General features: G+C 39.0%; 1 protein-coding gene across 1 annotated transcript in view; it reads left to right on the forward strand.

Moving 5' to 3' along the window:
- The first annotated feature begins 2,363 nt into the window (after window positions 1-2,363).
- LOC139700902 (aldehyde dehydrogenase 1A1-like) overlaps window positions 2,364-25,756 on the forward strand; it is a 35,401-nt gene continuing 12,008 nt past the window's right edge. The window contains exons 1-4 of the mRNA XM_071599353.1: window positions 2,364-2,458; window positions 10,971-11,075; window positions 23,449-23,550; window positions 24,706-24,871. Of these exons, the coding sequence (XP_071455454.1) occupies window positions 2,423-2,458; window positions 10,971-11,075; window positions 23,449-23,550; window positions 24,706-24,871 (409 nt within the window). The 5' untranslated portion in view covers window positions 2,364-2,422. The remainder of the gene's footprint in view (window positions 2,459-10,970; window positions 11,076-23,448; window positions 23,551-24,705; window positions 24,872-25,756) is intronic.

Genomic DNA, 25,756 nt, shown 5'->3' on the forward strand with positions numbered 1-25,756 from the left:
CCATGTACCTGGCTTCGATTCATTTAATTTGATATATATATCACAATATCCATTAATTTTCCCCATTTAGAGATTCTTATGGCGTGATGTTTAACCTCAAAATTATTACACCGCATGTGTCATTTCTACATACTATGTACCCCTAATCTATACAATTGCACAATTGTGAATACAAGGCTGTATCTGTTGAAAATGGTGATAGCGGTGAGAAGATTAAGCAGCCGAGGAAGGGGGAGGAAAAGGATAGGCATGTTGAACAGAATGAAGAGAGGTAGAAAGTATATGGAATTGAAGTATAGTTCGAAGTAAATATATGCAATATACGGTGTCGTGTTGTGCCTTGATGGACGAAGTTAAGAAATTTAGCGACAGTCAGTCTGTGTACATTTAAAACATACCTTAATCGGTAGTTTACCAACAATAATAAATTGCATTAAAGGTAGGTACAATAAGAGGAGATTTCTCGCTGCCTTCCACATCGGTGTTGCCGCCGCTTCCGTGAACTTCGCTCTCGACCACAGCTGTTGATACTGGATCGATACCCTTTGTCCCAACCGACAGTGGCCTCAACTAAGGTAGCTTGCAACTTCTAATCAATTGTGCCACGTGATTAGATTCTAGGAGACGACTAATTCTATTTTTATTGCCCAGGAATGTTTGGCAAATGAATTTTCATAACCTGAAAATTTGTTACATCTCCCCGATTTTGAACGGTGGATCATCAATTTCGGAAATGGACGATAGCATTGAATGTCATGCACCGAAACCGCAGAAACCAACCCGTTTGTTTGCTGGATAGACGAGGTTAGACTTCATCTAATGATAAGCCCTGATTTCCAACGCACACAAGGAGGAAATGGTAAGGATGGAATGGGAAGGGATCACATTTGCAGATGATCAAGCTTTGGTCAGTCAGTCATCAAAAATATCACAATCATCGCGGAGCTCAATGGAATATAATTATGATAGATGTGGGATGAGAATCAATGCTGATAAAATATGTAAAGTTAATGAGTTTCTCCAGAAATAGGAAAGCTATATTTTACAAAAATTAATTAGGGGATTAGTTCGAGGAATCATTTTGAGCAAAGATGCTCAAAGTAGTAGCAGTAAAATAAGGAGTTCTTCATTCTATTAGTGATATAGGTTTTTGCAAAGACGAAGGAGTTGATTATATGAACTTTGAGTGAGGATTTTAAGAAGAGGTTAAAGAAAACATTGACGTAGAGCGTAATTTTATAGATAAATAGATAGAGGTATTTATTTGGGCGAAATTGAGACCTAATGGTCCCTTTTTCCATTTAATCCATTGTTGTATACATATTATATTAGACATCAAATATATAATTACGAGATGATTTGCTTAGGCTAATTATAATTACTTTTTTGCCGTACGGATAGATTGAGGATCGTATGTTTTGTATCAGCCCTAAATTATCTAATGATAGGTAGTTGATAATGGCAAGGGAATCAGATATCTTTTGTGGTTACTAAGAACTCATTCCAAAATTTATGTTTTTTTTATTGATGAACGTGAATTATGGGTATTGTGATTTTATTTTTTTAATTGGTGGTATTAAGAGTGGCAGATGCCAGAGGTCATATTAGTCTGGTATCAATCATAAATTGTTAATCCTGCTCTATCACGTGAATTCCGCCGTGAGAAAACGAGAATTTAAATTTATTACTATGAATGTCTTATTTTATTCAAGACCTTCATTGTCGGGTCCCAAGTGTTTGATTTTCTGATCATTAACCTACGAATTTTTAAGAAGTAACACTGATTTTTTCTGTTTTTTTCCTTATATTTGTTTGTCGCTCGTCTAAAGAGGGTGCGTTTATTTGATTAAGACTTACATGTTAATCAAAAGTGTGTCCTGTATTAACTGATGTCTGATGGGAACTTGACGCTAAAAAGTTACTTATTTCTGTCCAGCTCATATAATTCATATACTTTCATGTTTATCAATGAAATTTGTGTGAATGTATATGGTGAAAATGTGAGGAATTAAAAGGTGATTTTTGTGACAAGACTTGAAGTAAATAAGTACTTAATTTGCTATATCTTTTACAATTTGTTTTTAAACATTCTATGATTATACAAGTGTTAAGAATTAAAATTTGAATAGATTCGTGCTTAAATAAATCTAACTATAATGCCTTCAAGCAAAAAATTCAGGAGAAAAAATTTCCCATGCCATTTTTTTTTTAAACAGCAAGTAAAAGTGTTTGATCGAAATTTAGGAAGAAACTATGTTCAAGCGCTGCGCCGGAACCGGTTTAGTTCCGGTGGTCATCGAGGGCGGCGCTGTCTCACAAATCGTATAAAAGAACGCCTGCGCGAATGTCGTTCGGTTGTTGCCGGTCGGCGTTAAGGTGTGTAGCAGAAGTGTTCTTCCGGTGATTTCATTTGATCTCCAAGATGCCATCGAGGAATCCATCTATTAAATTCACCAAGGTTAGTAATATTTTTGATTCTTTTTTATTTAAAATCACATGTTATTCGACCATTTTTAGTGGCTCTGTCCTTTGTCGCTCAACAATCGTCTACCGTATTGCAATTCGCGTTTCCTTGACAAGTGTAATTGTTGTTAATATTTCACTTGTACCAAGCGTCTGTGCTCGTATGATGGGCTAGGAATCTATCCAAGCTATTTTGGCATTGAATTGCTTTACGTTTCAACGTGCCTGGAACTCAATGACGTTCAGAAGTTGCTACATTAGCCTGGCCAACGTGCACTAGTTAACATCTTTTTGCGTACGTACTTATCAGCAATTAACCTCCAGTTATGAATTAAAATTGTCGCATTCTTCGTCGTAAAAATTACATTTAGCGTTCCAAGGGAAGAGCATCTTTATTATCGAATTTTATCGGTACTCTTTACCTCTGTTAACATTTTGTGTCGATAGCGCTGAATGGTTGTGATATGTAAGAAGTTTATTAGGTCGAACTACCTGGCGAAATTAAGAGCAGAGACTTGAGAGCAATGCATCGCCTATTCGTTTCCTTTGGTATCAGTTTCCGTGTATACATATATCTAATTTGGAATGAGGACGTGCTTATTTTAATTTTTCTGAAGATAATTAATGCATTTTCTTCTGTAATGTTTAGAAATTATTTCTGCAATTCTTTTATGACTAGTTTTGTCATCATCCAATCTAAAATCAAATGTTTTGGTCGTGAATGTATTATTATCAAGGGGCTTTTAACCTACCAGTCATTTGCGATTTACAAATTCTTCATAAGGTTTTTCTTTCATGGCACTATAATGTTGTATTTCATGACTTTGATGGGGTTTTGGTGAAATCCGCGCGCTCCACTCATTCCGGAAATAGGTACCGCTGCCTGATAATGTTTTTGTAGCGTAAATCAACAGGTGAGAATGGGTTTCCTGTGGCGGCTCAGGTTCAAACCTCGTCATTGAATGACCCAAAGTGCGCACTTCTAAAAGGTAAATGGTGGTTTGGGTCTTTTAATCAGTTGGGAAAAAATGTAAAATAACGTGGCGGCAGTTGGTAGGATTAGAGATACCTCGAATTTTCTTCATGGTGTATTTCAATGGTGTTTACCATGTATTCTGCTTTCGCGTTTGTTGACTCGCCAAACGTCAATCAATTGATTTGTATACTCTATACAACTTGCTCGCTAGAATCCCCACACACGCTTTTATCTTCAACATTAAATAAGATAACTGTCGTAACATACTGTAATGCAGTGAATAAATATGCCTAGCACTTCGTAACCATCATGTACGAGGTGTTCAGAATCATAATTCAAGATACTTTGGTGAAGGTCGACTTACCACTGTTGCCAGATTTTCTAAACTATTGCCTCTGTACTTGAGCATTTTTCATTTCCATTCAGGACTCGAATCAATTGCACCGTTCTGACGATAAAGACTCGAATTTCAAAGAACAGAGTCAGAATTTTTTGACGCTACATTTCCAGTTTTGTGTCGCCACTCGTCCTCATCATTTTGTTCCATGAAATATTCCAATGCATGGTCAGTCTACGCCATTTCAGTTATTTTGTTCTCTGGAATCGTTTTCTTTTATAGGTTTACGAACCATTTTTTTGACGTGCTTCAGGACAGCAGTTATCGTTAATGGCATAATTTCGTATGGCTATTTTTGTCGCCATGTTCGCAATTCGCATGACGCGCGATCCCCTGTCGTTCGTGCGCTAAACGCCTATGTCTATAAAAGCTGACCTTCGTCTACGCTGCTGTTGACACCAGCACCAACGGACTATCGTAAGACTTAATTAAACGTTGACGAGCGAGTCATAATTAGATATGTAAGATAAAGTCCGTATTATATTTATTCAATTAGTATTAATCCAAAAGAGCCAAGTTTTCAGCCTAATACATGGGACTATTAATATGAAACAATAACAAGGAAAACCACGAACATCAAAGCCCTAGGTGGGAATCGATTCTGCGACCTCTGAGTTGTTAGGCAAGAACAATAGCCGGCCGCAGTATTTCTAATTCTCAATGTAATACAAATTAAGGTATCAAGGAAAAAGTAACATATAAGTATGTTAACCATTATTATTATAATATATATATAATTATGTATATATATGTACTATATATGCATGTAATGCTTGTTTATATATATATGTATATATATATAAACATAAGCATTACATGCATATATAGTACATATATATATATTATTATATATATTAAATGCGTATATATGTATATATATATGCATATATAAAAACCATAAACACAGTAATCAACCCGAAGGTCGGTTTAGTAGGTGATGGTAGAGATCACCCAGTACTAAGCCCTATACGGCGTGTGAAAATTCACACATCAGGGTAGGGGGGGCAGTTCCTTTCCCTATGCCGGTTATGGTTTCCCAGAACGACCTGGTACCCGAAAAATCATATAGCTTGGGTGGAGCTGCAGGTGCCCAGAGTGCCTTGCCCGGGGATCGAACCCGGGACCCTCCGGTCAGTAGACTACCGCGACCCACACACACACACCTACACACACACACGCACACACACACATATATATATATATATATATATATATATATATATATATATATATATATATATAACTCACACGAGCGGCACAATAATGGGCTGACACAATATAACACAAATAGAAAAGAATATATATATTTGAAATATGTCTTCAGCTGTTAATAATTATATTTAGTAACCCACAATGCCTAGCCTTATAGTTACTTGTAAAATAATTGCACACCCTTTACCAATGGTCTGAATTCAGCACTTTACGCATGCGTCGGGAAAAAATTGCTACCGATACTTTTCATAGAAACATTGTGTAATAGTTGCTCCGGATGAGGCTACAAAGTTATCCCCTGGGTTGCTGGGAATGTAACATTCTAGTCTATTATCAATGAGGAAAAATGGCATTTTAACCCCGACTGTCCGTTCTCTCTAATCTTGCAATAATGACACTAGATCCTATCCTGGTAAGATATAATTTGAAATACTTTCTTAAAAACCTTTGAAAACACCTATTTCAGCTTCAAGTAAGATAATCTCAACATTTCGACCGAGGAGCCATTTTCTGCTTATTACCTCTTCTGTACTGTCTTCGCATTATTTGCTGTAACACCGACTTACAAGTCGAGATCGACATCGCCGACTTGATGTGATTCTTAAATCATCTCAAGGCCACTCGTGCCTCAAAGTGCATTTAGTTGAGAATGATTTCGTGCGTGGAATTAACTATTTTTTCAAAATTCTGTCAATGTCGCCATTAAAGTTTTTTTCTCTGGCTGGAATTACATCTTAATACGCCGTTCCATATTTCTGGGTTTTAATCTGATAAAGAATGCATTTGTGGTATAAGTATGTGCCATACACAAACCAATGTCCTCATTAGATTCAGTTCGGTGGGGGTTCTTAGCGGTCGTTAGGGGTCGAAGGGACGTTTCTGAGTGACGGAACGAGAGGGTCGAAGTTTCATACCCTTTTGTACGAGGTGGATGGCCTTCCCAGGGCATGCGGAGGCCACGCCTTATTTTTTTGGCAAAAAAGCGAAAGTCGACGAAAGTTACGCTCTGTCCCGCACACTCGTCTCCGGAAAGAAGTTCAGGAGTTCCGGAAGGGTAAATCCCTTTTGTGCGCGGTCACTGGGCGTGGAGAACACTCGACACCCTTAGGCCACTGATGTTTCAGCGTGACCTCGCGTACGCTGCTCACGTTTACTAGGCGCAAGGATTACTTTCAAACTTCCCATATTCATATTCCAGCGCTTCCTTCCCCCCCCCCCTCACCCCCGCGGCCCTAAGTAAATCTTAGATGATATTACCCAACGGTTGACTATGGTTGGTCTTTCACTGTCACAGTGATACTGATAACATCATTTACCCTCTGCCATACCACAAAGGTAAGGTCATAACTGGGAATCCCGCATTAAAAACATTAAGATATTATTCTTTGACAAAATGCTAATGTTATGTCATTCTGGTAGACTTTAATCAATATTAATTAATTACCGGGCAGGTGTTCACCTCACTACACACTGTTATAAGACTAGTTTGATTGAATGCCGTATAAGGTAATTTCAACATATTCTATAACCTATATTGTTATAAATTAATATTTGGGACAATATTTCTCACAGGTGTCGGCTAATATTTGTATTAATCCACGTGAGGCAATGGGAATAATTGCGAAATAATTTGTAACCAACACCCAAATACATATGAATAATTATTTGGGTTAGCGAATGACAGCTGAGGTCATTTGCGCCATCAGGGATAGGCGGGTAATATGGCAGGGGGCTCAGGAAAGGGCGGAGAGAAACCCTACGCCAGCATTTAAATTTTTTTTTAAATATTTATATATACCCTGCAAGCCACCGCCAGGGTGTGTGGCAGGGGGTGAATACACACCAGACTGATTTTCCCCGAACATTACCCTACCGTGGTCGATCAATGTTATTATGATCCCTTATCCGTAGAAAAATTATATATTTTATCTATCTGTTCTACACTTAATCTCTCTAATATTATATCGCATGATCTCTCCTACCGTAGTACGAGGCGGGGTAATAATACATTTTCAACATCACTGCTAAAGAGACCTCTTTCCAGTTTATGCAAGAGCTTCAATCTATAATTTAACCCTTGCTCCGTGAATGATTCCCAGCCTAGCTGCTCTAATATTCTGGATATGCTACTAAGTTGATCATGAAAATGATTTACTAATCTAGTTCCTCTACGCTGCACGCGATCCGCAATATCGGCAATTAATCCAACTTCGTGAGGATCCCATATACTTGCATCATATTCTAAATGCGGCATCTTAATGAAATGCGCCAAGAGATCAACACTTCAACGTCCCGTCTGATGGGTTGTCGTACTCTGCTGGAAGTGCTCTCCACAAAACATCCCAAGTAGGTCTCGTGATTGTTATTTGGTAGTCTATCATTTGGGTAGGTTTTGAATTGACCCAAACTTAACACGCCTACATTTCTTAGCCTCTCCCGAAACACAACCTGACGACCAAAATTACAATGAGACCCTCTTCAATTCCTTATACTTCCTTCCTCCCTTCATTTCATCTAATATGCCTGTATATTATCCCTGCCCTTTCCTCGTTTCCCTGACATTCTCCCCTCTATCACAGTATTCATCATCCCACTGCCAGTCATATTGCTCGGCATCCATCTCTCCTACCTATCTTTGTATTTCTCCCAATAATCCCCTTTCCTCCCCAACTACGCCTAGCACTTCACCGTTTGTTTTCCTCTCTGTCCACTACAAATTTTCAGTCGTTCTCCACATCCACCACTCAAAATCCTTCAAGCCACGCCCATCGTCCGGCTTACACTCCTGAAAAATCCTACTACCCGATCCCCCTCAAATAAAGTAAATTATTCTTTTCTATAAGCATATGTGCTTTTTAATCAAGGATCCACTTCTCCAGGAAGCGCTCTTTAAACTTCGGTTAGCGGCCCAATTCTGGGATATCACGTGACCCCCACCCTTTTTTTTTCATGCTAAGTATGCTCCTTCGAAGGATCAATATTTTCACGATGCAACTCCTCAGTATGCTGGAATGTGGGTTGAGTCGAAACTGATTCTTATCTGTTTTCCGAATAATAGGATACTCCCACAATTATGCCGAGGTCTTGCCGGCATACTTGAAAAGCCTTACACGAGCAAAGCCTGTCTTGGCTGGGGACTGGAACTGGCTTTTCTTTAATGAACTAAGGTATAAACTAATTAACCTCCAGCTGAAGAGGGGGAGATAATAATCATTCACGCACATGAAACGGCCAGTACGTTTTTTATTCATACTTGTGAATTTTTAAATTTTTTTAAAGTAGAAATATTTATCAGTTAATAAGTTTGATTAAGTGACGTGAACAAAATATATGCGTGGGAAGATTTATGGAAAGAGATAGAAAAGCCTAACTTTAAGGGAAAAAACGACCATAGTTTCAAAATAAAAATAAGGACTCAAAAAACAAATAAGAAAAAATACTCTTTTTTAAATAGAACTATTATTGATTGGAAACAGCTCCCTGGAGGTTTTTTTGAGCCCTTTCCATCCAATCTTAGAAGTTTTAAGTATAAATGTAAAGCAGCCACTGGGTAATAAACTTCATTGTAGTTATTAAAATATTGTTTGTATGTGATGTGGACGGCATTTTGTATGTGATGTGGAAGTTTGTTTGCATTTGATGTGGAAGTGTCATTGTATGCAAGAATATTTTGTCTCATCTGTTTATCTAGTGCGTTTATGTATGTATTTTTCGTTGTAAGAGTTATCTTTGACCACGCCTGACCGTTGCCACCAGGAAAATCGCCTAATTGAAACGTAATTCTAAAATAGTAATAAATTAATATGATTGTTTTAATGGTAGAACGATATAAAACAGGAGAGTGATTTTCCTGATATCTGTGAGTGCGCTATGCGTTGACCAATTGTCACAAGTCACTGAAGTCATCTTTCCCGCGGGCTAATTGCCTTCAAAGTGCTCCTGTATTTTCGTAAACGCGCTCCGGAGGTCGTGGAAAATAATTGGCTATATTTCCTTCTTCGATTAAAATTTTTATTACTTATTGCTGCAGGGTTCAAGTCTTGAATGATCGACTCCCGTGTAATGAATACAACTATCGTTTTCACATCGAATAAAGTGTTAATATCTCAAATGCCATTCCCTTGTCTTTATTTTAAAAAGTAAAAGCTACGTTCATATTTTTGCAAAAAAATGTAATTGATTTCAATATTTCAAATTGTTCGAAGTTACTTTTGGTGCATTAGTATTCGCTCACTTTTTTGTTCTTAGGGTGATTGGTTGGTTGGGATGAAAATAATTTACAATCCTCGCCCTCTACCAACGTCGTATGTACCAACCTTAACCCCGTGAAAAATTAACTATAAATGGCAATACATTCTTCTACCATTCCTCTTGAGAATTCCTCACATTTCAAAATAACACTAAACTTACTGGACGTTGTGTCTGAAAGGCATTCAAATGCACAGGATGCATAGTGTGGACATAGTTAAATTGGCATCCATTTGAACCGTTTGACATACAGTTGTGCAGAGTGATTTGGAACGAATTTGTGGAATATAGAATAACAAAATGGGTCACGGTAGTCCAGGGGGTTGAGCGTTGGGACTACTGACCGGAGGGCCTGGTTTCGATTCCCGGGCAAGCCTCTCTGGGCACTTGCAGCTCTACCCAAGCTATGTGATTTTTCGGGTACCAGATCTTCCTGAGGAATCGTAACCGGCACAGAGAAAGGAAACTGGCACCCCTAGCCCGATGTGTGAATTTCACACGCCATAGGGCGTAGTACTGGGTGAACTCTGCTATCACCTACCAAACCGACCTTCGGGTTGATTACTGCGTTTGTGGTTATGGTTATATAATAACAAAATCGAAGACTATTGCCATTTTCCGTTTAATAAAGATTTATTTCCGACTAGTTTCGATGCGCAACATTTTCAAGTGAAGCTCTCACTGTGCATATTCCAATATACTATATGTTAAATATAGGAGGTGGGGAAACCAGGAAGTCTCTACGTGCTGGGAGGGGTTAGGCGAGTGGGAAAAACCAAAGCTTTGGAGGATGGGAGAAAAAAACCAGGTTAAAGTGGGAGGTGAAGGTAGTGGAAGAGGGGCAGACAAAGGAATACGAAGTCCAGTTGGTTGCGATGAGACGGTCTCTTCCTCTTATCTGAATTCCATATTCATAATAAGTTTGAACAACGATACATATCTTTAACTTTCGCAACGAAAGACAACTTGACCCCAAGCACAACAATAAACCCTTCTTCAAACCCGCATACTTCCTCCATTCCATTCAACATGCCTGTTATTTTCATCCCCATTCCTCGCTTGCCTAATAAGACTAGCAGAGGGGAGAACTTTACCACAGTCTTCAATATCTCATCGCCAATCAAAGCACTCTCCATCCAACTTTCGCGTCTTCTTTGGATCTCTGCCAGCATTCATCTCTCCTGCTCCACCATGCCTGGTACTTCTCCGTTTCTTTTCCTATCTGTCCTCAAAACATTTTCCGTTCTTCTCCAAATCCACATTACAAAAGCCTAAGATCTATACCTAAATGGCAGCTGAGAAGAATGTAATATTTTTTCGTACCTTCTTCCGATTTCCTTTGCCGGCTTCCGTTCTTCACGACGACACACATGACTTTTTATTGCCTTTCTCTGTTCGTCTGAGCGGCAACTCATTTATTTGAGGGAACAACAACAAATGGTGACAATTAGTAGTTTGAGGAAAGAATGTTGTTTTTTTTTTAACATTAGCTCAATCCTCATCAGACTCCCTGTTATTTTTAGTGGCAACTGGCCAGCGACCGTGGTAATACATGTAGTTTGTGATGGATATAATATATTCGCGAGGTCATCCATGTCGTGGTGAGGTGTGCAAAATCGACTCCTCCTTCAGGCTATACTCATATTGTGATGTTTTCTTTGTCTTTAATGGCAGTTGTTCATCAACAACGAGTTCGTCAATGCACTCAGTGGAAAGACGTTCCCGACCATCAACCCCGCCAACGGGAAGGAGATCATTGAAGTCTCCGAAGCGGACAAGGTAAGAATAATCTCCATTCACACACGTACAACTAATAGAGAAAATAACATTCCTTTGTTCTTTCAGTTGAAACTGTCCCAATGTACAAAGACCTGAATATAAAGCATGCCTCCATGAATGTGCGGTGTGCTCTGTTTAATCTTTGCTTCTATCTGCTCTGCACTTAATCCCTCTAATTGTATTGACATGTTCTCTCCTACTGTTGTACGATGGGGATAATAATACATTTTCAATATCACTGCTAAAGACACATCCTTCAAATTTCTGCAACAGATTTAATCAGTAATTTAACCTTCGCTCCGTGAGCGATTCCCAGGTTATCTGTTCTAATATTTTGGGTACGTTACTAAGTTTATCATTCAACCGTTTACAAGTGTAGCCCCTCTACGCTGCACGCGATCCTGTCCGGCGATTAATCCAACTTCGTGAAGATCCCATATACTTGCAGCATATTTTAAATAAGGCCTAACCTAAATGAGGCGACAGATAATATTTATATCTGACTTTTCCGTCACATGTACCCAGTACTCTTCTAATAAATCCTAATTTTTCCTAGCTTGTCCACATGGTCCCCGTACGTGTTGCACTCAAGAGAGGTCGTGAGTGAGGGAGGGTAACGCCTAGGTATTTTATTGAGTCTACATATTCAATTTCGTTGTTCCCAATGCAGTAGGTGTTCGGGAGGGAATTGCTCATTTTCCAGAAATTTATCAATACTACGCACTTTTTTAAGGTAAGTTTTTATTTCCAAGTGTAGCTTCAGCGTTGTAGAAGTATTAAGGTCATCCGATAAAGCCTTTGTGTCATCAGGATCACGGGTATCATGGTAAACCACTGCATTATTGGTAAAAAAACGTATCTTACTAATGACTACGGAAGCAATATTGTTAACGTAAAGTAGGAATAAAATAGGTCCGATAGCACTTCCCTGGGGGACACCTGAAGTAACTTCTACTGCATTTGAGCTGACTCCATCTATCACTAGTCTTTGTACCCGACCATTCAAAAAGTCTTTAATCCAACCCCGGATATTTTTATCAATTACTTGTACGAAGTATGTTTTGTGAATTGTTTTAAAACACCGGGGTTTATTTTTTGGCATATCTCTGTATCTCAACCTACGGTTAACTGATTTTTTTTGTTCATTCCGTAAATCTGTTGTATTTTGGTACTTCAGCAATCGTTGTTTTGGAAAAGTACATAGCGGGAACGCTGTAAAAGAAGGCAGGCAACGGACGCCTCCGCGGCCGCATAGAAAATGTTATCATTTTGAAATTGCTGTCTTTACGCACGACGATAAAGCTGCCGATTGTACTGGCGCCCGACTGTAATTTCTTATTACATTTTCCTCAAGCACATCCGCTCTTATGCTTCGTGATCAGGTGCAACATCCCGTGAGGTAGCGAATCTTCATCCGCTGCTAGAGCTTCCTCGTTTACTCCTGCGAAGCATGCCCGTATTTTTTGTACGATCCGTTGTCTTCATCTACTCGAATATGACTCATTTTCAGTGTTTTATATCAGTGTGTTTATCGATTTTCCACTTCTTGGCTGAATAAATTTATGAATGCAAAATTACGACGAAGGGGAAGATAGGAAAATACGATTTTATCACGGTTCAGAGCCATGTCATTTATTCCGTCATCCCCAAAGGGTGGTGGATGTCTAACGAGGGGTGACGATGAAGGGTCGGGAGGGAGTGGAGCAAAGGGGACACCGCATGGTGTACGCCAGAATTCTTAAGGATAAAAAGGATATGTACTTATCACCCACTGAAATAAGTAACTTTCATGCTCTAGCACATTGAAGGACTCAAAATCCAACTTTATTTGTGAAACTTTGTGTAGGGTAGGTATTCTTATTGTTAGGAAGGGGGGGGGGTCGAAAACTTGTAATAGGTCCGGCGTAGGGAAGGATGCGTAAGAGGAGTCAAAGCAAAGGGGCGCAATGGAGAATTCTTTGAAACGGTCGCAGCTCATTCTCGCCGAGGAAAATAATTTGCAAAATGCACTGAATAGTGTCTGTTTGCAGTATGTTAACCTACCCTAAAACAACAGGGCATTGCATGTAAGATACGGAGACAAGGCATAAGGCTTCACAACTTCGAAGGTAATCATTGTAATGATTAACTTACAGATTAAATCTTTGCATTCATTGGAAGGATGTCTATTTAACATTGCTGTTGAAAATGTATTATTAGCCCAATCGTACTACTGTAGGAGAGATAATGTCAATAAATTTATAGAGATAATTGCACTAGAGATAGATTTAATGTGTCATTTTTTCCGCGAACGTTAATGGACCATAATAGCATTGTCCGACCGCGGTAGGGGTAAGAATATTCGGGTCAAAATAGGTCTGGTGTTTACAATATTCATCCCCTGCCATACACCCTAGCGGTGGCCTGCAGGGTTCTAAAAATATATAAAAAAGTAATTGATCGGGAGCCAAGGTTGTGAAACCTGGGCTCCCGATTTTCCGATGTGGGCTACATTAACGCCCGGAAAGGAAATCTTCCATCATCCTCTCTGGCCGAAACGCTACCAACTTCTGTCTAATCCGTAACACCGCAGACGCGGTATTGGGTGTTAACAACACCAACCATAAGATAAGAATAGAAGTAAGAAATCTGCGTGAGAAACACACTATTCTAGTGATTGTGTTGATATGACATTATTTCTCGCGATGGAAAAGCTAGTCCTGTAATCTTCCTCTTCCACTGGATCTCATTTACTTCTCCACTGTCGCTCGACCAGCCGGTTTAGTTTGGCCTTCGTCTGTTGCTCAATATTTGAGACGAGACCGTGAAATTCCTATCGTAATCGTTCGGCACATCACGTGTGATACTCCCGGAATTTATGTACCCGCACTGATAAATCATGGTCCCAAAAAAGAAGTCTTTCCACTGTGGCAAGAAGTATTTGCTTTTTAAGTTTTCTTTCTACGCAAGTTGAAAACGAGTGACTTCTTATCTTTCCTTAGGAAATCATCGAAACATTTTTGAAGCAACTCATTGCTTCCTAAATCATGTTCGAAGACTTTTTTATTCTTTCCTCTCTTTTTTTTAAGATTATTTAAAAGAACGGCGAGGGATCGCGCCAGCCCAGTGATGCCAGCGTTGGGTTACTGACTGGAGGAATCGTGTTCGATTCCCGAAATTTGAACGCTCCCAACTCCACCCAAGCTGTGCAATATTTTTAGTAGTAGAACTCCATGCGAGACAGCAGATGGCTCAAGGATAGGAGAATGGGATTCATACGCCACTGTAGGGTTTAGTGCGAGGAGAGCTCTACTCTTACATACCGAGCCAACCTCAATTAAGGTGCTTTTAAGGAAATTTTTGAGACCCATCCCGACAGAAGATGCACCGGGTTGGGACAAAGAGAGCACATAATGCAAATTATTCCTGGCAATGCACATCTCAGAAGGACGCACACGAACTATTTGGCTAAATAATCTCTCTTTTTTATTTCCTTTAAAAGAAAAAGAAGGGCTCATTAAAACTTCGATATGAAGCGTGGTTTTGTTCTGCTCGGAACGTGATCGTTGAAACGAGATGGTAAGCGTGGATTACATGCTTATAAGATGTGTTGAGAAGGATGGAAAAGGTAGAATGGACGTAAGTGAAAACAAACGAAGAAGTGCTCTGCATGTTGGAGAGGAGCGGGGAGAAATACTGGGAAAAATCACAAGGACGCAGGAAAGGTGAATATAGAGCGCAGAGTAATTGGCAATAGGACGCTAAATACTGTGGTTGAGGGGGGGAATGCTGGAGCGCGAGAAATAGCGAAGAATAGCTGAGGCATGTTGGATGGAGTGTAGGAGGAAAAGAAGTAAGTGGTCTGCTCAAAAGAATACGCAAACTGGTGCAATCTGTCGGCCAAAACGGGGACTATAGCCCTGCCCGCTATTGGCGCATGTTGCCTGAGACCCAATGAGCAGGGGATCGAGATGGTGCGGGGGCTAACGTACTGGCTTCCCACCCTGAGGGCGCGGGTTCAAATCCCGGCGGTGTTGAATATTTTTCAGAGGTATCTCGATCCCTACTTGAGGTGCTTTGTGGAGGGCACTTTGAGTGAGTACGCCGTCCGTCGGATGGGACGTTAAACTGCGGACCCTTTGGCGCCTTTCGTAAAGAGCAGGCTAATGCCGACGCCGGGTTTCTCTCCACCCTTCATCCTTTCCTGTCCATCCCCTATGGCGCAAATGACCTTAGCTGTCGGTCGCCTCCCCTTAAAACTACTACTACCCAATGAGCAGTCTATGCTTGGCGGATCGTCGAGCAGTGCGTATGGTGCCAGTTATGTTAGTTTCAATTGTCCTTGTTTTGACTGTTTATCGAAAATGGAAATCGTCGAAATCACGAAGCAACGAATCAACATCAAATTTTTTGGTGAAGGCGGTAAAAGTTGTCAAAGAAATGACTGAAATGTTGACAGCCATTTACGGTGATAATGCTCTGAAGAAAACATCCGTTTTCAAGTGGATTAAGCGTTTTAAAGATGGCCGAAAAGACGCCACAGATGATGCAAGGCGGGGACGACCTTCAACCGCCTGTATTGACGACAACATTGATCATGTGCAGTCCCTTGTCCCTACCGATCGTTGAAAAAATGTCCAAATGATTGTATGACCAATTGAAGTACAGTTTGGTGTTAGATTGTCAGGTTGTATTTTGTAAGGCGATGCGTGGAAATGTAGCGATGTTCAGTCTGTGTCCATCCTAAACTCAACCTTATGCGTTAGAATATCTATTATTTATTTATTTATGTACTTTGCAAGCCACCGCTATAATGTGTGGCAGGGGGTGAATATACACCAGACTAATTTGTACCTTAACATGTCTCTACCGCGGTCGGACAATGCTATTACGATCCCCTATAGTTCGTGGAAAAATGACATCTTAAATCTCTCTATTGTACCCTTAATCTCTCTAATTTTATTGACATTATCTCGCCTACCGTAGTACGATGGGTACTAATACATTTTCAACATCTCTGCTAAAGAGACGCCCTTCCAATTTATGCAGGAGCTTCAATCTGTAATTTAACCTTCGCTCCGTGAGTGATTTCCAGCCTAGCTGCTCTAATATTTTGGGTACACCGTTCAACCGTTTACAAGTCTAGTCCCTCTACGCTGCGCGCGAACCAATTCGGCAATTAATCCAACTTCGTGAGGATCCCATATACTTGCAGCATATTCTAAATGAGGCCACAGATAACATTTATATTTGATTTTTCCGTCTAATGTACCCAGTGCTCTTCCAACAAATTTTAATTTTTGCTAGCTTGTCCACCTGGTCCCCGTACGTGTTTCACTCAGTAGAGGTCGTGAGTGAGGGTAACGCCTAGGTATTTAATTGAATCTACAGATTCCATTTCGTTGTTCCCGATGCAGTAGGCGTTTGGGAGGGAATTGCTCTTTTTCCAAAAAATTATCACTACGCACTTTTTTAAGTTTCATTCTAATTGCCTAGTGTCGCACCAGCGTTGTATAGCATGAAGGTCATCTGATAAAGCCGCTGTGTCATCAGGATCACGGATATCACGGTAAACCACTGCATCATCGGCAAATAAACGTATCTTACTGTTGACTCCAGATGAAATGTCGCAAACGAACCGACAATTCAAAAAGTCTTTCATCCAACCCCGGATATTTTTTCTATGCCTTATGCTTCTAGCTTTGCGAGTAATTAACTGTGAGGTACTATGTCGAGGGCTTTCTTAAAATCAAGAAAAATCGCGTCCACTGGAACATTGCTCTCTCCCGAAATAAGAATATCATGAACAAAAAGCGCAAGTTGTGTCTCGCAGGATCTAACTTTTCGGAAACCGTGTTGATTTTTCATTAATACCTTCTGATTATCGAGGTGCCTCACGATCGAACTAGCTAATAAATGTTCCATAACCTTGCACGAAATGAATGTGAGGGAAATAGGTGTGTAATTACTCGGTTTCTCCTTGCATCTTTTTTTAAATATTGGTATTACGTTAGCCGTTTTTCAATCTCTGGGAACCTTTTGATCTACCAGCAATTTCTTAAATATTATTTCTAGATACGGCGCAATTTTCGAAGTTAGGTCCTTTAATATACGAGCGGGTATTCAATCGGGCCTGGAGGATTTATTAGGCTTAATATTTTTCAGCAAATGAATATTAATAATAATAGCACGTGCATTAAATGTTTGAAATTATGTTGCATGATTTTCTCAATGGCGGTTTCCTCTCTCTGCCGGAAAAACATGCAAGTATATTATTGCTCAATTTCATTTTCGAGAAAATATTTTTCCGAGGCGCCTGTCGTGAGTTTCTGTCAATGGGATTAGCATTGGCTGAGAGACGGAATATTCGGACGCACGGCGGAAAAGTCGCGTAACCACTGGGGAGTCAAGACAAGTAGGGGCACCAGCCGGCCCTACGCCACTGCTAGGTACCCTCGGGGAACCTTAGGGTTTATTTTATCCCTTCCCCTTTTTTGCTTGTGTTTTCAGGTCCGTAAAGTGATAAGGGTGCACCTGAAAAACTGATGTGTGAGAGCTTTTTGGTTGTTGTTAATTTTCGGAACCTCTTCACATGTGCATGCTAATCCACTCTTAGTTATACCTGTATTGATTGGGAAACTACTCCTGTGCCGAGTTCCTTAAAACATTTTTATGATTGGACGCAGTACGCGAAAGAATTGGCCGCGTCATTTTATCATTATTCTCAATGCAAAGGACGAAGTCTTGTTCTAGTGATACCTATGCTTATCTTCCCGAAAACACCCAACGCGTCAAGGTCTCATCACTTTGAATCCGATTGTATTGGAGTTGACAGTGAATGCAAAGAAGCGATAAAATGAGGACGAGAACATCTTATGTCATTTGTATCAATCTGCTTTGCTGCTGCTGCGGAGGCGCTTGAAAGTATTTTATGCCCAGAAAGTCATTTAGTGCCCGTCTAGCTGATATTTGAAGTTGAATGAAACACGCTGTCGTCAAAAGGCAGTGTGTCCTGATTCGTAAATTTACGCACGAAATTTTATCCGTCGAGAATTATCAACAGCTGGGTTTGTGACAGCGGAGGCGCCGTGAATTCTTTTAAACTCAAAAATATCAATTTGATGAGAAGGCAGGTCACGACCAAATTCGCTGGAATTCAAATCCCCGACCTTTGGCTGACGAGCAGTTTCTTATACACCATCTCGGCTAGCAAGATGGGTCAACTTATCAACGTAGACCACGCTTGTTTAAATGCCACTTGAGGGTGAAATTGAAAATGTATACGGCAAGGTAAACTGGGCTTTACCCACATTTTAAACCTATTAAGAGAACAGCGTTGACAAAATGCTACGACACGTAGATACAAGTTTTTATCAATCTGTACATAGTGTGAAACGTTTTCGTGCCAGTTCACGAGGTACAATCCAGCATTATCAGATATTGAACGGCGTACACTTGGAAATAAATATTAATCTGAGATGCAATTTTTTAGTTCTGAAGAAGGTGTTCCTTGAGCTTAATAAAGAACACGTTGAGAAAGGTCTCTGAAAGTGTGCATCTGGAAGGTTGTAAATGTACACGACTTTAGGCACTCGATTTCATAATTTGCGATCTTTGAATGACGCATTATTGTCTACGAACAGCGGATGAAATGAATGGATCGGAATTTAACACTTCAGCGATAACCTTTTCACCCCTTCATCCTGGACAGCCCCTTGGTAGGCGTAATTCATTTATTGCCCAGAGGTTATTGCGCTCTAATTACCCTGACCTTGTCAGTCGGCCGATGGATGCTAAGCGACGGTGATCCAGAGAACTCCTCTTCCGACCGAGATTTTAGAAAGTTGGATTGTATATACTTGGATGTGTGGTGATTCCCACAATTTCACTTTCTCCAAGAAAAGCCTTACGAATGTGATACTCGCGAAAAAGAATTCACTACGAAGAAAGACACATAGTTCAAGATTAGACCCGTTTCTTCTAGTAACGTCGTCGGCCGCCTCCCATCATAACCACTACCGCTTGTACTCAAGTGAAGCAAGACAAAATCACTTACGATTTCAGTGTGCCCATTCGCTATTTATCGTTTATGCTCTTGATGTTTCGTTAAAAACGCTCCACGGAAAGTTGAGCAATTGACGAAACATCTTATCGACGACATAGGATTGGAAGAGACATTGGAAGCGGAGCAAGGAGAATGACCGGATTGGTTAGATATCACATTTGGGAAGAGGAAACATTGCTCATAAGTTTAACGATCGGAACCAGTTATAGTTAAGCATTGATAAAACTCTTTTGCAAATGGCGCACTTTCAATTTTTGTTGATTTTCATCGATTTCAGCGAGATGAGTTTGTCTTTGGCAAAATTGAAAGAAAAAAAATATAGGGGAGTCGTAAAGAGGCTGTGAGATAGTACGAGAGTCCCCTTATTCACATTGAAAAACTGAAATGAAGACTTATTCACCCTATCATCTGTAGTTTCAATATTCTCAGTGCCTTCTGACGTCTAGCGCTGCAGTCACAAGGGCGCTGAACCCAGAACTGGGACTCGGGCATCGAACTGTCGTGAGACGACCTTGAACAGGAGAAGCAGAGTTTATAAATGGAACACATGCCTAGAAAGTACATTTTTTTGCGGGCTGCTTTCATACACCACTCCCGCTGTGTGCATTAAGCGTCAAGAAATGTGACATTAATGTAAATCTGACCAAATCATAGTAAACATTACATTGTCCGACCGCGGTTGGGTCATGTTCGGGTGAAATTATTCTGTTGTGAATTCACCCCCTGCCACACACCCTGGCGGTGGCTTGTAGGGTACATAAATAAAGTATAAATTATATGTAATTATTATGGAGCCCGGGGAACACCTAGCAATTTTCTGAAAGGGAGGGAATGGGCATTGCATGTAATGTGATATTAATGATGTTTGAGAAAAATAAAAGATAATTAATGACAAAATTAAAAGTGGAATGGAGCATCCCATTCCATTCAAACCCAGTGTCTTAGAAATATTCTCATCCATTTATGCAACATTTTATGTGACATGGGAGGTATTGGCGGTAGGATGAAGTCCAGATCAGATGAAGTGGAAATGTGGTGTCGCTGAAGAATCATTAAAGCAAAACGAATACCTTGTGAGAGACCAATAAGTCTTTCGAGGGATGGGTGAAGAGAGAATCCACTTCCCCTTCGCATTGCATCAATGTTGAAAAACTCGTAACTTCCTCTCCAGCCTCTTAAGTCCATTTATCTCCTCACCCTGACCTTCGATCTCTCGCCCTGCATCTAATCTTCATCACCACGCTGTTATGAGACTAAACGGTTATACAATGGGAACACTGCGTTTGATTTATACCTGTTCATGATGTTCAAAGGTCAAAATCGGGTTTTTTCTGAAGAACTAGTGACTTTCTCAGTTTTTAACAACTTAATTGAGAGAATTTTCCACATACTGACAGCTACCAGGAAAGGAAACAATGTTTTGGTGTTTGCTTTGTTTTAGTACTTCCTCCCAATTAACTATAATTGACATGTGCTTAAAAAATAGAATTTCACTTAAATGGAAAAAATTAAAACAATGTCCATACTAACGGTATTCGGTAACTACCATGGGATTAACTTCTCAGTTGCTTGCACCAATCAGGGATAAGTTACCATTTTATCACCACAGGAAACTCCCTCGGAGTATGGTACCCTTGTTGAAGGAAAAGTCTTCTTTAATTTGAAGGTGTACTGAATTAAAACCTCCGGGTGAATGCTTTCAATGAAATTTTCCTTTTTAGCTGTCAAATTCAAAGAAATTAACTCTCTTTGAGACAAATGTTGGACATTTTGCAAAAATATATATATTGAAAAGTGACGTTATAGGCCGGCAATTCACTCTGCAGACTCGGATAGCCGATTCACTTTCAATCCTGAATGTTAATTTAATATTTTCCCGAAGTCCGAAAAAATATTGTGCTATTTCTGTTTATTATCGTTAATTCGGATGAGTGGAAAGCAAAGAAATACTTGAACAATTTTCCATTTTATGAATGATTTAATTTTCTGTAAACAATTGATGACCCTCGAATCTGAGCGGAAACGATATCCATGGTGAGCTATGATACGGGGTAATTTCATATATAACTCCTTTGTAGTGGTTTTTCTCATCGGATGTAGTAATATAATCCGATACGATATAATTTTTGCCACAAAACTTCATTAGCTCAATTGTGTATGTGTATGCCATATTCAGAAAAATTTCGATGCCAATCCAGAAAATATGTTTCGGTGTTATTTTTAATTTTATCTAAACGAAATAATTATTGTAATTACACTTTCTCATACCCATGGCTTACTAAGTTCACCGTCCAGATATGTAACATCTCATGAACCCATATATTTATTTACCGACATAAACCTTTCGGAAAGTCGATAAATTAAAAAAAATATTTTATATATGCCGTATTGATTTGTATATTCCAGCAGTTTACAACTTTCAAATTTTGTTTTACGCGGGCGATTCGAAAATGTATCCAATTTTTTTTCCTTGAAAAATAAAATTTATTCTCAACTTTGCGTGCATCGTTGGAAAGGTTGAGCATTTAGCTATTTTTCTACATAGTCGCCTTGACGATCAATCGCTTTTTGCATCCTTGTAAGCATTTTTTTCATACTAACGTCCGTTTTTACGTACTACTAGCGTCGAACCTTTCTTCCCCCGCGTCGCGAAGTCAACTGACGACTGCTTCTCCGATATAAATTCATCGCCATTTAGTGGAAGTGTACGGTTAGAAGAGTATGTACATCAAAAACGTGCGGAAGTGGTGCAGGGAGTTTTTTGATGGCCGGAAAAACGTCCAACATGAGCAGCGGTCGGGGCGGCTGTGTTTGCCGGAATCAACATTGTCTCCAATTGACGAGATGGTGCGCAATTACCGGAGAATTAATTACCCTTTATGAGATAAATGAAGGCCTTAATGAAGAGAGTGGCTAGTTCTCCGTGCAGAATATTGTGTCGGAGGTCCTCGGTTACAACAAGGTGTCTCACCAATGGAGTGTGTTTGCATCATGACAATACACGTCCACAACTGATTTGAGGCCGTAAATTGGTTTCCATGGAAAGGCATCAAACTTTCAACCTTACCATCTGCTCAAGTGAAAACAGTACGAAAAAAAATGTGATATTAAAAAAAAATGTTTGCATTACCTGATTGCACGGTGAATAAAGTAATTATTGCCGGTGGCTTCAAGCAGAGGTCAGGTTTACAGGAACATTCAGGGTCAAAGGCCAACGCAATGAACTTCTTTTGCTCTTGCTTGCACCACTTTTGGGCCCATCGAACGTTTTTTTTCATAATTTTTCAGAAAATATTAATAAATATGGAGGGGTCTTGTTGTCGCAGTGACATATTCACCCGATCTATGTTGAAATCCATTTATTTAGATGTGCTATGTAATGTACAATCCAACTTAAAATAACTACTTCGGGTTATGAAGAGGTGAATCACAGAGGCAAGGAGGCTGAATCTGACGAGGTCCCTGTCTGGCAGGGTAGGATAATTGTGACTCACTTTCCTCAGGGACCCCCAGTTTACACACAATATTGGGGGTCCAAAGCGTAATTCGTCATAGCTAGAGGGAGGGGGCTTCAATGCGTGGGGGAAACTGCAAGCACATTTATCCCTGTGTCATCACACATCACCCTCCATACCACATTGTGATACATGCAATATTGCTTCTTGTTGGTGCTTTGTAAAGGGTCTCTATGTTGGATAATATTTATTTGTGTAAACTGATATTTTTTGGATTACCACTAATGCAAGAGGTAGGAATATATGAGCATTACTTGAATCAAACAAATTCATAATCTTCTATACTATTTCAATTTTTTATCATCATAGGGATAACATGCTGTGAGCATAGCAATGCCCCAATCCCAGAATTCAAAGGGAAGAATGAGCTGCTCACAGCAATGGAGGGAACTCTATTTTCATTGCATGTCTGAGTATGGACTCAAGTCCCAGCTCTAGATCCAAGCATGGTGTATGCCAATCTGACTCTGACACAGACAAAGGCTATCCAAGTTTGGTCCACAGTGCATGCAAAACAAGTGGGAAATTCATTTTTTATGGACATCGTGAAGCTAGCTAATTATCCAGGGTCTCGATATATCCTCTTGGGCAATTTCCAGGCCTCTAGATGAAGCAAAATTTTTACATTGGTCTTTTGAAAAAGAATCTCCAAAATAGAGGTTTGGGCCAAAATTGAGTATTCTTTATCTTATCTTACCTGTGCTCTGTTGCTGAAGTATGATGGCAGATTGCCATTGTAAGGTGTTGCCCAAAATAGAGTATCCACCATTTTGAAAACATTTGCATATCACAATTTTCGGTTTCTTCTAAACAGGCTGACGTGGATCGTGCCGTGTGTGCAGCCAGGGAAGCTTTTAAACTTGGGTCACCATGGAGGACCATGGATGCCTCTGCTCGAGGTGCTCTCATGAACAAGGTGATTTTGGGTGAACAGAGGACGCAGTTCCTTGAAAGTTTAAAAAGTTGAAGTTGTGGAGTTATGCTCCCTCTCTCTTAAAGTTTATACACTTGAACTGTTTCCTCATTGTACCATTTCTCATTTTGTTCTCCTTTTCAAGTAATTTGATTTAGAAAATGATAAGAGAAAATGTCAACTTTAAGGTCTATTCCTATTTAATAATTATTTAAGTTTCAATTGGTTCAACTTGGTTAAATTTTAAGAGCTGTAGAAACAACTGTTTATTACAAGAAATAATGTTTCAAATATACTTGCATGATTATTGATAAAATTAATTCATTGAAATAACAATTGTAATATATAAAAAAACATTTAACTGTGTCATCACATTATGAACATATGTAACTGCCTATGCATAAGGACAAGCATTTTATTATTTAAATTTTTAATAATTTTTAACTAGCTGTTGAGCATTACCAGAATATTTCTGGTAATGTAATATTTCATATATAACTTATGGGACTCAAGCCATGTGTGGCTTTTAAGAAATAAACTGGATTTAAATTATAAGGAAAATAGTAAGGGTCATCATGACAATATACCAGTTATTTTTGTGAGTTCCTTAGTACTTTAACCATTACTAAATTGAAAGTCTCTATTATAAAGGCTGAAATGTACATTGCCTATTTTGATTTGTAGATGTGGGGAGTGAATTTATTTTAATTGCGGAGTGAGCTATGAACATATAAATTGGTTGAACAAATATATGAAAATGAGAGGCACAAATGCTTTCTTGACCAAAATCAGCTGAAGCTCCAATGAAGGTGGAAGCAAACAGAAATGGGATATGGGTTCCTTGGACAGGATTATAAAACTTTCTCACACAGGCTGTTTTCTACATTGTAACAAAAATTATTTTATAAAAAAGCAAAGTAGAGTAATACATTAATTGAGCAATAGAAATATTGTGAAACAGTTGAGTTGATTTTCTTCAAAAAGTGAATCTTGCATTAAATAAAAATCATTCCTTTGGCCAGATATGTATTCAAATAACTGTTTAAATCTCAGTTTTGCCTAAGGAGAATGGGAGTTATACAAATATGGGTAAAAGTTGAACAGGAAAACTCAGAATATTTAAGTAATGTAATTTCAATTTTCTTTATCTTGATATAGTTTGCAAGCTTTATTGAACGTGACTTGGAGTATCTTGCCAGTTTGGAAACGTTGGACAATGGGAAACCCTACACTGATTCCTTGTTTGACATCAAGTGTGCAGTCGACGTTTTTCGATATTATGCTGGTTGGTGTGATAAAATTCATGGACACACTATTCCTGTTGGTAAGCAAAAAATTTCACTGTATAGTTGAATAAAATGGGCATGTGGGTGATCTTTTTAATTTGGTTGAATGAGGATTTTGTGGTTTTGGATTACTTAAACTTATTTTTTGAAACAACTTTACAAACAACTGTAACAAAAAACTGTATGCATCTATTTTATGCTCACATTTTTTGTGTACGTTGGTTAAAACTTATTTGCTCAAAAACCGACTGCCATAATATATTTTTTTAACATTTTATCGTTCAAAAGTTTTCTGTTGTTACCTTCTGGCCAAAATGGACAGCTCTTGAAGATGTTCACTGATTCATGTAAGAAAGGTTAAGCCAAAAAACACTCTGTACAAAGCCAAACTTAAAAACCTCCAACCAAAATACATCCTCCAATTTTTTCTAAATGATAATTTAACTAGGCAGTTTTAGTTTAATTTTAGAGCTTATTTGATGAGTTGTGGATGCTGAGTTCTAAATTAATAACACAACTATCAAAATTGAAAAACAGAATAAAATATTTTGAAAAGAAATATCAAAAATATTATATAATAAAGTTCAAATGAATTAAAAAAACAATCAATTTCTGAAAATCTGATCAATCTTAAATTTGGATGTTTGAAGTATTAATTGCACTAACAATGCTCTTAAAGAGCATAGGCTACAGTGTCAGACTTAACTCTTTGGAATTACATAAAGATGAAAAAAAGATAACAATTCCATTCAATTCCAACATTCCATACAATTTTAATATATTGTCAGCTATCAATCCAATATTTCCTTGCCACTATCAAGAAAATGTAACACTTGCATCAAAATTGTGTGGAAAATTAAAAAGTATATATCTTTTATTCATTTTAAAGACTACCCTTAGTGTCCTCATCATATTATTTTAAT

The sequence above is a fragment of the Hetaerina americana genome, unplaced genomic scaffold, assembly GCF_022747635.1.
Source record: "Hetaerina americana unplaced genomic scaffold, ioHetAmer1.1.p SCAF_11, whole genome shotgun sequence".
NCBI lineage: Eukaryota > Metazoa > Arthropoda > Insecta > Odonata > Calopterygidae > Hetaerina > Hetaerina americana.